At 37.4% G+C, this 12,376-nt stretch overlaps 1 protein-coding gene across 2 annotated transcripts in view; it reads left to right on the forward strand.

Annotated features, from left to right (window-relative positions):
* The window catches only part of LOC121294786 (S phase cyclin A-associated protein in the endoplasmic reticulum-like), a 96,833-nt gene that overhangs the window by 11,663 nt on the left and 72,794 nt on the right, over positions 1-12,376 (forward strand). For both annotated transcript variants that reach the window (XM_041218869.1, XM_041218870.1), the window contains exons 4-9: positions 73-267; positions 5,673-5,773; positions 7,967-8,083; positions 9,809-9,981; positions 10,923-11,173; positions 11,790-12,011. In XM_041218869.1, the coding sequence (XP_041074803.1) occupies positions 73-267; positions 5,673-5,773; positions 7,967-8,083; positions 9,809-9,981; positions 10,923-11,173; positions 11,790-12,011 (1,059 nt within the window). The remainder of the gene's footprint in view (positions 1-72; positions 268-5,672; positions 5,774-7,966; positions 8,084-9,808; positions 9,982-10,922; positions 11,174-11,789; positions 12,012-12,376) is intronic.

Raw genomic sequence — 12,376 nt, forward strand, 5'->3', positions numbered from 1 at the left:
ATCAAGTGTTGTTACAGGGGTCTGATGGCGGTCTGGTAAATACTGAAATGCAATTATTTTGTTGTTTCACAGAATGCCTCCTTGGATAGCAAGACAGCAGCTGTTGTTCAGGAGAAGAATGTAGAGAAGAGCCCAAGCAAGGCCAGGCAGCCGAGAAAGGTGGACCTGAGAGCTCGCTACTGGGCTTTTCTCTTTGACAACCTGAGAAGGGCTGTGGATGAAATTTACGTCACCTGCGAATCCGACCAGAGCGTAGTGGAATGCAAGGTATGCAACGTCAAATTTAAAGAGCTACTACATGGGGTGTTGATGTAGATGCGTTTGCCAAGATGTTCTAGAAACAATATTGGTTATCTTTTAAATATAATCAAATATGTGGGACACAGCTTTTAAGAACTGCATTTAGTTTCTTAGCTGAGCACTCATTAGATGGCTTAGTAGTTCGCACAAACTCCAGAGAACATTTTTGGTTGTGTTTATGTTATAAAATTGTACCAGGATTTAAATGAAGGCTCTTTAAGGAATATGATTTGTTTTCTTGTGTAACAGTAGATGGTGCTGTTGAGATCATTTTTGTTTTTGTCCTCCGCCTCCCGCCCCCAACATTCCTTTTGTTTTCTGGTTTATGTCAAAATGAGCTTTGAATACTTCCCGTTGAGAGAATTATCACAATGTAAAAGCATGAGATTGATGACATACTGTAAACAGTGTGTGGGTGGGATATCACTGAACGGTGGTTTGTAATTATAGATAACTTTTTTTTTTTATTTTAATTTTTGCACCATAGGGAATGTAATAAGTGGTCCTACTGTAGGTATGATTGGGGGTTTTAGTTTTAATTCATTCAGTAATAGAGGATTTGTCTTAATTATTTTGGGTATATTTAGAAAACCACTTCAGTATATTAATGTCCTACATTAAACAGTGCTTTCAGTAAATCATACAAAAATACATTGTATCATACAGAAAAATGCTATTGAAATAATGCTGAATGTTTATAGACCCGAACATGAATATATGGGTATTGACCTGCCGTAATCCACACAGGGGCGTTTTAGGAAGGTGCAGAAGACAGATACAATGTTGCTGTTATTTGAAGGATTAAAAGCTGTTCACGTCTAATGTTTGGCAACCTCTTGCTTATTGAGAGACTGTTGTACAGTATAATTGACTGTGAGTGCTTTTCCCGTGGATCACTGGAAATCCCTTTTTCATATCAACACAGTCGAGCACAATAAGAATTCCACGTGCTGGTCTCCTGTATTATGTTGGGCACTTACGAAATTAAAAATGAAAACCAGTGATCCTAATGCGAATTCTGTTCCCCTTCAGAAATAACCACACGCTGTCATTGCGTACTCAGCCATGCTGCTTGATCTAGTATCAGATTACACGCTTGTGCTCCAGGAGTACTGCATTTATACAAAGAATATATATAAAAATGTACAGGTACAGTGTGAGAAGAAGACGTGTAGGACTTCATTACGACGCACATGCATGCCTGCAAGGATTGTGACATGTGTTTATAAAATGGAAAGCTGGCTCTTATTGTACAGGTAGCAGAGAAAGGATCATGGTAATCCATGGTGGAATTGCAGTCTCTTCCAAAACTGTCAACTTCAATGTGATGAACCAGACAGTTTCTGACCTTTGTACAGACAGGATAACAAGCTCATTTTGAATGAAACTCTGTGCTGGCTAAAATACCAGGATAAAGATAACTAGATTATTATTTATTTATTCTTAAATGAGGTTTGTTGAATTGAATGTTTGCGACATTTTTTTTTAACAAAAAAAAAAAATCAATCGCACACACAAAACACCTTTTGTGGCCAGTGTTGTTAGCTAGGGAGGTATTGTTGTCATTTTGGTTATTTCATTTTTCCTGAAGTAACGCGAAACACATGGGAGGGTGTAGGCTATTAGAGGAGATCTTGTTTGTTTATTTTATTTTAAGCAGGTATATACCCATTACATTTGTGTTATGCTATGCAGCAGTGTGCATGATTATCGATTGGAGTGTCATTGAGTATAATGTTCAGCTCTGTGCCGGCGGTCCGAGGCTCTGTTGATTACTTGTGGTTGAAGCTGCAGATGGGAGGATTGTGGTTAGGATTCAGACAGCGGAGCTGTGTAAGAAGATCAGCTGTTGTGTACATTTCCCCCCCAGCATTTGGACACCGCCTGAGGCTGTACCATTGTAACTGCACTTAATGGCTCCGCGTTCAAGTACTCGCAACCACAAATGCACCCACTGTTTCCATGCTGATGCTTAAAGCTAATGGACATACTGATAAATGGTTAAATTAGCCTTAGGGGAAGCAGAGCGCTTTGATTCTCTTAGCTGACAATACCCTAGGGTTTTATAAATACTATATTATAATCTTGAACGCTGCGTACAAACAAAAACAGCAACTTCCAAGGCTGTAGAGTTAAACTGAGGCCTGTGATGGAAGAGGAAACACTGACAATGGCATTAGCCGAAACAATCTTTTTACTGAATAAAGCGCGTTGTGTAACCAGTGAGAGATAGAAAGGGGAGAGCATTGTCGAGACGAAGTGTAATCTGTAATGTGGAGTACCATCTAAAAAAAAAAAAAAAAAAACCCACAAACAAACAAAAAAAGCAGATCAATTGCTCAAATTAACTTTGTTTCTTGTTGGCAGTGTCACAACTTGGTATTGTGTTTACCATGAGATGACTTTTAAGTCTGTACATCAGTCCATTTGTCTAAAAAAACTGGGAGCAAATACTATTTCACTGTTAACAAAAAGTGTTGTCTCAGTTGCTGTTTTCTGGGTAAAGAGAATAATCTCTCACAAAATACATATACAGTGGATTTATGATTTTATTTTAATAGTGTTCATACTGAGCCCAGTGGTCCAATGGACTCATGCTATGTATGCTTGCCTTGTAGGAGTAGCACATATTAATATTGGCTTTGTTATGGTGACATTTTGAAAAGTAAGCAGGATTGGTGCTTCCTGTCATTTATCAGAAGACTATCTCCTTGGTTCATATAGGTTTTCATCTCTTCAACTCAGTAAAGCAGGTGGACTGAAATTTAATGGCATAGGATTGAGGTACAGTAAGACTCGCTGTAAAGGTTGTGTTAACAGGGGGATATCAACGTTTTTGCTAAGGAGGAAACACGCTATTAAATTACAGAATGAATGAAATGTGAAAGCAGAAGTGTAGTTCATGGTTGAGAATGTAGTGGCATGTTTGATATGCAGTTACATGAGATCTTGATCCTCTAGAGCAGTACAGATCCTGTAAACATGTGTTGTGTGTACCTGTATTACAAAACAATAACGCCATGTGTATGTATTTAAGTAGGTTGTCACAGCAATGTATTAAATACAGTACTCTTTCTACTGGTCGAGCAAATGTAATAATGTGTTTCAGTAGCCTTGTGTGGTTAAATAATTGTACTGTGTACTTAGTGCTTGCCAAAGCATCTGTTAGTCGTTGATTTGCCTGTTCACTAAATGAGTTACAGAAATCAAACTACAATTACCACCTACAAAAAATGTTAATAGTTAATCCCAGTTCACATACAAACCTTCTAGACCCTTACAAATGAGATGCTTATCTCAATGTTTTTTTTTTTTTTTCCAGTTTAATAAGTAGAAAATAATGTAGAGCTGGAGATCCAATAATTTTTTATCTCTGTGGTATTTTTTCCAACTTGCTAATTAGGATTTACTGCTTCTTGGACAGTAAGCCAGCCAGTCTCCTGCAAAGTACTTTTTAAAGAGATTTGCATAACCTACTACTAGTCAGCTGTGCAAGGGAATGATATCATATTTATATATAATATTTATTTATTTACAACTTCAAATTAAGTCTTTAATATTAGAAATGTGTAATTTTATATAAAAAAAATAAATAAAAAAAATCTTAAGGTAAAAAAATCCTTGTATTTGTGTCCTTCCTATTATAAATCCAGGAGGTTGTTGTCGAGCTGTTTTCATATCCTCCTGTGTGCTGGACTTGACCTTCAAGGTCAAGAAGGCATCAGTGAGATGTCTGACCTCCACTGGGGTTTGTGCACTTGCACTATCACAGCCTGCCAGAGAAAGGCTCCTTTTTTGTCAGCTCCTTCTCATGCGGTTGAAGTTTCCACTGCTTCAGCACTGCAGAGCGTATCTGCTGTAGCAGCTCTTGTAGGTGAGCTGCAGTGCTTTATTGATGTCCAGGACCCCTTGGGCTCACAGCACCCGTATTGTGTGTCAGTAGGACAAAGGGATGGCGCCATCCGTCCTGCTCTACGCGCCAGTAACTAGAATTAATTACAAACCAATCGAATCCGTTGCAGCCAATTGGTAAACTAATTGGTAATTTTAGCTGTGCATCTAGACGTTGTTATCTCCGGGGCTAGGAAGGAGCTTTCTAAGGCACTTTTGTTCTCCACCATCCTGCCTGAACAAAATGGCCTTCATAGCTACAGTGAGTCTGCTCCAGCTGCTTGTCTTGTTTGTATTTCCTTGTTCGTAAAACACGACTCCAGTTATGGCCACTCCAGGCAGCCTGCGATTTGGAGCGGATAACACCCTGCTAAAATCCCATCAAACCATTTCCTCAGAATACAAGTCGAGGTCCTGGGCCGTATAACTTTCCTCATGCTCTGTCAGCGGCATTTTCTACATTCTGATTTCAGATAGGGGCGCTTGTGACTATCATGCAGGTGTGAAACGGCACCGTCTCACTTTAATAGCATCCGTTCTGAAGCATGCATTGTTTAAAGTGTTAAGTAAGGATTTTAATAGTTAAACAATGAATTCAAATAGGTGAGCTGTAAAACATTAGCCACACATATTTTGCAATGTAGATTTTAGAGAGCTTGTTCCATAATATTGAATTGCTCAGATTCATCCCTTTTGACTAGATGATGCTAAGCACAGCATTTTTGCTATGTGTGCTATATGTTAGATACAGACAATCAAATGTTTGCTGACCGATTTTTGGTTATGGGGTGTTTAGAGCTGCAATCCCTATTTGCAATGACCTTCACAAGTTTATTTTTGCTACTGAATTAGAAAGCATAGTAAACGCTATACCAGACTGACTGCTTTCAAAAGTCTTCAGCGTATTATTACATTGTCACTCAACTGGGGAAAAAAAACCAAACAATTCTACAGCTTTTACTGGGATTCAATTCCAGGGTTTTTTTTCCACATGTTATTTTACAAGAAGTAATAAAACAGCTGCATTTGTTTGTGCTTTTTCAGAAATTATACCTAAATTATGCCTAAATTAGGGTGAATGATTTTTGTTTATTACATTTTAATCTGAGTCCTCCTGGAAGTGAGGAGCACAGGGGTAAGAGACTACATTCCACCACCAGAAGAATATAGAACCTGAAATGCATCAAGAATGAAAATAAATAAGAACAAAATATACATGTCTTCACTGACATTATGATCACAACCGTACCCTTCTCATCTTCAATTACCTTACTGCCAAAATGCGTTCCATAGTCTCTGTAAATACCCTGGGTTGCTTAAATAATTATTCAGCTTTGATGTTGAACTTGAAAAAAATAATGCAGAGAGAATACACCTTGAATAAAAGCGCAATATACTAGATCAACAAGACTAACCTATATTGGCAAATGTCAGACTACCACAGCAAAATCCAATCTGTGTTGTGTTCCTTCTTTCCACAGGAGGTGCTTATGATGTTAGACAACTATGTACGAGATTTCAAAGCTTTAATCGACTGGATACAGCTGCAGGAAAAGCTGGAGAAAACAGATGCCCTGAACAGGTAGGTTTCAGATGTATTCAGGCACTTCCAGGGAGCAAAGCCATACAACTTACAACAGCACTACTGTTTAAAACTTGCAGTGGGAAGTCGCTATCACAAATCAATGGGATAGTATATTTCAAGGCAATCCACAAGTTCATCGGTTTGTCCTTTAACAGTAGAACGGACTGCTACACAAATATATTGATTCAAGCATAAAACTTTTTAACAGACTGCCTTTGCTTCCAGCTATAAATACAACCATGCAGGCAGTATATTCCAGTATATATTGTCCAAGCACTTCAGCAGTTTTAAGGGCTTATGAAAAGCATGATTTATGCAAGCAGTCTATTGTGCCATGTTTTCAGTTGCATAATTTTTTTAAATCTCTTTGCATGTGTGTTTGTATGTTTTTTTTAGTGCTGCGAACTTCACATGCTGACATGGCCTCCTTCCTTTTTGTTTTAATATTAGATTAACCTCTTCCCCTTTTAGAAAGGGCTTTAACAGAAGACCAACCGCAAGGTGATATCACAGCTCTTTATAGGTGAATAACAGCAAAGAGCCCTTAGAAGCCTTCTGTCAGAAGGCCTAATTGAAGATTGAGTTACAGTTTGTCAAAATGTGTCTTTACTTATTTCTACCTGGCAACATCAAAAGTCACTGACAAGTGGGAAAACTGACATTAAACCATTTTAACAAACCAAACTAATTTGTGCACTTTAACTTGTTGTTCTCTTTTGCATTACATTTTACACTATCTGTAATGTAACTGACATAAAGCAGCCAGTGCCTGTGGAGCAACATGGATCCTAAATAATTCCTGTGCAAAGAGACTACAGTCAGTAATTCATGGAGAAGTTAGAAATCTACTTTAAGCTTTGTGTAACTGACCTGATGCACTCATAGACTTTTAGGGAAGATAAAACTCATTTTGATAATTTCTAAATAATTATTTCAAACCAATTTTCATATATCTGGTTACTCTGAACTACCAGGAGATATTTTTTTACCATGACATTAAACAATTTAATTTGTGCATTTCAGTTTAAAATCAAAGTTTAAAAGAGATTACCTCTGTCTTGTCGTGATGTTATGATGACAATATTATAAGATTCAGTCGTTTCTGTGACGGGGGCGGTAGAGCTATGGACTTTATCACGGTGATACAGCAGGGATAGAAATCCAAAACCAAGCTTTTTTTTTTTTTATGTTATTTATTTTCAGTATATTTTTTAAATTTTATCCATTCTATTTATCGTGTTACTTGTGCTGAACTCGTGTCTTTTTTTTTTTTTTTTTTTTACCAGTGTTTTATTTAACAGCAAGTTAACATTTAACATAAAGGAGTATTTTATTATTTTATTTTTTTATTTACTACAGGTCTGCACTCAGTTACCTGGATATTTAGCTTGACTTTTGTGGCAGTCTGAGCAAGCTTGAGTAAGGTTTCTGTATTGTGGTCAGTAAAAAAAAAAAATTACCATTAGGCGTGTGCATTGGTAATATCTTCCAGCCCGTAAACAGTGAGTTTGTTAAAGATCTGCAGTGGAAAATTTCAGACATACTTACTGTTCCAAGATTACTCCTAATGTATAATACAGCGATGTCAGAGTGCAGAAACTGTAAAAAATAAAATAAATAATTACTAATAATAATGTAATACTATACAGGAATACCCACAGTGTTCTGGAAATTGAATAAAATAGTCTGTACCAGTCAGTTAAGAGTCAATGAAAATGTACATTCCAGTGTTGAGCAACTTCATTTTCAAATCTTTTCAGAAGCACTGATTATCCCTGGCCTGTTTTGTTCAGGCTGTTTTTATTCATATGTGTTTTTCTGTTGTTGTCTGTTTTTGTAATAGTCATGATAAGTGCTACAATTTTAGAAGCGTGCGGGTTCGGGCTGCTTAATCTTCTCCTAAAAAGCAGAGTAAGCAGTCCGAAAGCTGTAAAGTTGTTTTATAATCCACAATAGGTGACAGAACTTATGTCCAAAAAGACTACTAATTTAATCAACTTTTATTAACTATTATTAAAATAAAAAAATATATATATTAAATTCAGTGTATATTATTATTATTATTATTATTATTAAAGTGGTTTGTCTTCAAGTCCTTTCTATAATTTTATTACTTTGCCTTTTTATACATGGTTGTGAAATGATGAGTGGCTCTACACCAATAACTTTTTAAATGTTGGTTCAATGCAGACCCACATCCCTGGCATGGGAGGTGAGGAAAATGTCTCCAGGGCGTCATGTGATATCCAGTCCGTCTACAGACAGGATTAATCCCACACCGAGCGCCCGCAGGACTCTGAACTTCGGGTAGGGTTCAGCATTAACATTTGTTTCACAGCTTCGTCTTTTCATGAGCATTTATCTCAATCTAATTAACTTGCCGTAACCCTGAGTTTTGAGGGATGTCCACACTGAAATGAAAAAGCAATATAAAGTTGTTAAGCAGTTTCCCAGAAAAAAAAAAAAAAAAACTGGGAGTATTATCAAAGCCAGTTGTTTCTGCCAACCCAATCTGCCAATGAGAACAATTGACAAGAATTTAGCAGCGTAATTGTAGAGAATTAAAAAGCTAGGACAAGAAGGCTTTCAGAATGTAGGCGTGACAATAGCAGTGCAGTAACGTTAGCCCCCAAGCATACATTCCAACAAAGAGTTGCAGGAAAAATACAGTAGACAAGATCAATGACATTGTATGTGTGACCTAAGATTTACCTTTCCACTGAAAATAATAAAAAGGCCTAAGGTGCAGTTGGATTCATTTTTTCTGACACCAGGGATGCTTAGCAGCTTTAAATGTGACGACGTTAGTGGTTTTATGCTGCTGCAAGTGGCTGGTAGTTTTACATCAGGAGCAACAATATGTTTCTACTCTTAGCCAACAAGTTATATCCTTATGGTTATTTAATTATCGGCAAGAATATTATAAACCTGCCTTGTATCCACTGAACAGGTTACTTAGGTCAGGCACCTTAGACCTGTTTTCTACAGATGGTAATGCAGACTGAATCCGGTCCAGAGACGACTTGATGCCTACCAATACATAAAATACATTCTGGTAGAATAGTTTCTTGCCTTAAATAATTCTTGCTGAGAGGAAACAAGATGGCAAATTAGATCAAAAGTACATTAACATTTAAATAAGTCAATATAGTGATAAGATTTCCAAGTGCTACGCATGCACTTATTGGGTGGAATTTGCCCACCCACCAGTAAAAGGAAAATCAATAAATGTAAGAATCAGTTGTTTAATGTGATTTTGAGGGATTTCCTTTCCTTAAACACAGAGAAACAAAGAGCTGTCCAGATATAATTGTGGTTAAAGACTGCTGAAGCGTTGGTTCAATATGTACATTATTTTGTAATTCAACACTGCAGGAAATATATATTGATTATAATGGAACACTGTCGACTACAATTGCCATTTCTCCTTTACAGAAGAGTCAGGGAGCAGCATTTTTATAGGTAATGAAACAGCCACAAGTAGTGATTCTGTAATGTGCCTTTTTAGAAGCAGTCGGAGATTGCGCACCACAGCCTACCTGGGTGTGTGTGTGGTTTTTTGTTTTTTTTTTTTTTTTTTTTTTGCTGCCTCGACTTTTTTGTATTATATTGGAGATTAATCTGATAATAATAGTTTAAATAGGTACTGTACATTCTTTACACATTTCTTACCATTTGGTAGAGCTTGTAGTTATACTATATATATATATATATATATATATATGTCCTTAAAATCTGTGTTATATGGTATTTGGGTTATTCACAGTGAAATATAAATGCATTTAATATATGGAGGGAAGTAAGATGTCCATTGCCTAGCAGTTTGATCCATTCCTGTTTTTACTATGGGTTTATTAATCTTGTGCTTGTTACCAATACACTGGGAGTAATGAAGCTGGTATTAAAACCTTGACTGGTTGAAATTGCTATGCAAAGAGTCTTCTTTCCATCCCTGTAATACAAGGAGCTTATTGTAGCCTATAACATCACCCCAAACCCACACAACCCGAAATGCTTATTTTTCCTGTTTAGGGGACCTCCTGCCACACTGTCAGCCTCACGCCTCACCCCCACTGGGTCCAGCTGGGCAGATAAGGTCAAGTCTGCTCATACAGCCACAGCAGCCAATCGGACTGGATCCGGGCTTTGTCAGCCAACCTCGCAGAACCCCCTGCGGAAACCAGCTGAGAAACGCGGTCAGAAAGGTACTGTGAAGCCTTTTGACTATTTCTGCTTTTACAGTCACAGCAACACCACCACCACAAAAACAAAATCCACACACTCCTTTAAGGTAGTTAAAAAGCAGCGTTGGTCTGCATGCAAGAACTAGTGAGTCCGTGGCCTTCGAGTTTGACTCTGACTCCCATACGTAAATTTGACAGCTCAGAGTGGTAAGGTCCAGTCACCGTAGCAATGAAATGAAAATATTCCCTTCAATCGCTGCTTACGTGATTGTACAATATTAAGTTTCCTATCTTTATATTGATTTTGTAATGCCTATATGTTTTTTGAAAAGTTTTGGCAGGGCATCTTCTCAAACTCCAAGAGTTTACACAAACCTTTAAAATTTCTACAAAAAATAAAATAATGACCGAAGGGGATATTGAGATACATAATTGTATGTTGTTGCTTTTTATTAAATGTTTTCTTGCTTTTCATTATTCCTAAGGTCATACCCATACAATCAAGTAAAACTACCCAGGCTAAATTCAAGGAGCTATATTCAGTTTAACTACATGCCACATACTCCGTGAAAAGGGGACTTCACACAGGCCTGTAAACTGAATAAGTTCTTGGATCCCACCTGCTGATTTACAGTGCCGTGTAACACCAGATGCATGAACATGTTGGTTTTACTGGTTTGATATTTAATCTGTCCCATTGCACGAAAGCTATGTTTAGATCCAGATCGGTTTAGTGAAAGAAAAAAAAAACATTTAAGGAAAAAAGAAGAAAAAAACATTTCATTCCAGTTAATTCATATTTTATAATTCAAACCTTTCCTTAGTCATTATATCGTGTCCCGCTTTTTTTGTTTAAAGTCTGTCGTATTTCAAATGAATCAGACGTTTATTATGAAACCATTTTAATACTGCTGGAAAATCTGGGACTGTTTTGTCATTATTGTGATTTTTCAATAATGCAGGTAAAAAAGATGCAGAAGGCTGGGAAACCGTACAGCGAGGAAGACCGGCTCGGCCCAGATCTGCTGTTCTGATAGCCAAGATGACTGCAGCCCCAGCTCCCCAGAGCCCAAAGGATGACAGCGATAAGGAAAATACACAGCGTGGTCCTGCAGAAGTGTACCCAGACAGAGAACAGCTGGATCTGGAAAAACTGAGAAATGCAGAACTTACAGAAGAGAAAGCAGACTCCCAGACAGAGGACGCAGTTCAGGTACTAGTTAAGTTGTGAGGTTTATGTAAGTCTGAAGCCACATAGCATACAATCGATGTGGAAAGACACCCAGTTTAGGTAACCCTGTAAAACACTGTTTTCAGCTGCTTGTTACTATTCCAGTATATGTAATTGTACAGTATGTTGCTGTGTTAAATAATGCAGACCCACTATTTTTGCTCTGTTAAAACGCTGCCACTTGGTGGTCTTCATTAGAATAATTTATATTATAAAACTGACCCTTATTATTGAGTGAAACAACTACAACTCTCATTCTCTATGTGAAATATGTCTTGAACATTCTCTTGTCTCGTGGAATTGCTTATCAAAATGTTTTTAACAAAATATAATCTTGCTTTTTCTTTTTTTTTATTTAATTTTTTTATCTAGGTGTCAAATCGAACTTTTAATTGGTAGCAAGTATTATTAAATTCCCTGTCTTTTTATTGTCATGTGACCGATGTTTACAGTCCATTTATCAGACACAAGCGGTGAAATGTTTATTTTCTTTTAATTTCTTGTTCTGTTTGCTGAGTTTTTAACAAAAATCAATATCAATATTTTAAAGAATGCCCTTGGTGCATTTGGTTGATTTTTAAGGATTGTATTACATTAGTTCACAGCAGACAGTCCCGAGGATTCAGAGAAGTCTGGCAGCTTGCCCTTGCAGGAGATTTCCAGGGAGCCCTGGGCAGAAACTCCAGAGGTTCACACAGACGCTGTCTGTCCTTCAGAGGGACTGAGGGTCGAAGTGGCTCCTGCAGCATCTGGTACAGACCAGACTCCAATTGAAACAGTGAAACTGGAGATTGAACTGGACCCCACAGAGCTTTCAGATGTGAGTGCTGAGAGATTGGGAAGACGTCCCACTGGGACTCCACTGCCTAAACAAAGTGAATAAAAATGTTTCAGTTCTCTATTGGATAACTAACACATTGTCAAAAAAAAAACTTAATAACTTAATGTATATTTTTTCCGGCTATATTCAAAAAAAAAAAATCATAATGTTTGCAGATGTTTTCAGTTGGGTATTATAAATGATTCTGTGTGTGTGGGTTTTATATGGCATGCCCAGAAAGTTGAGAGCCGCATTTTCAAAGACGATTTGACAGTAGCTCTGTAGAACTGACAGGCACGGCTGCCGTTGTCTGTTGGGATTACAAGTATTATCTATAGGTTGGGTATGCTGGTGGAGAAGAGGTT

This window comes from Polyodon spathula, chromosome 19 (genome assembly GCF_017654505.1).
Source record: "Polyodon spathula isolate WHYD16114869_AA chromosome 19, ASM1765450v1, whole genome shotgun sequence".
Classification (NCBI taxonomy): domain Eukaryota; kingdom Metazoa; phylum Chordata; class Actinopteri; order Acipenseriformes; family Polyodontidae; genus Polyodon; species Polyodon spathula.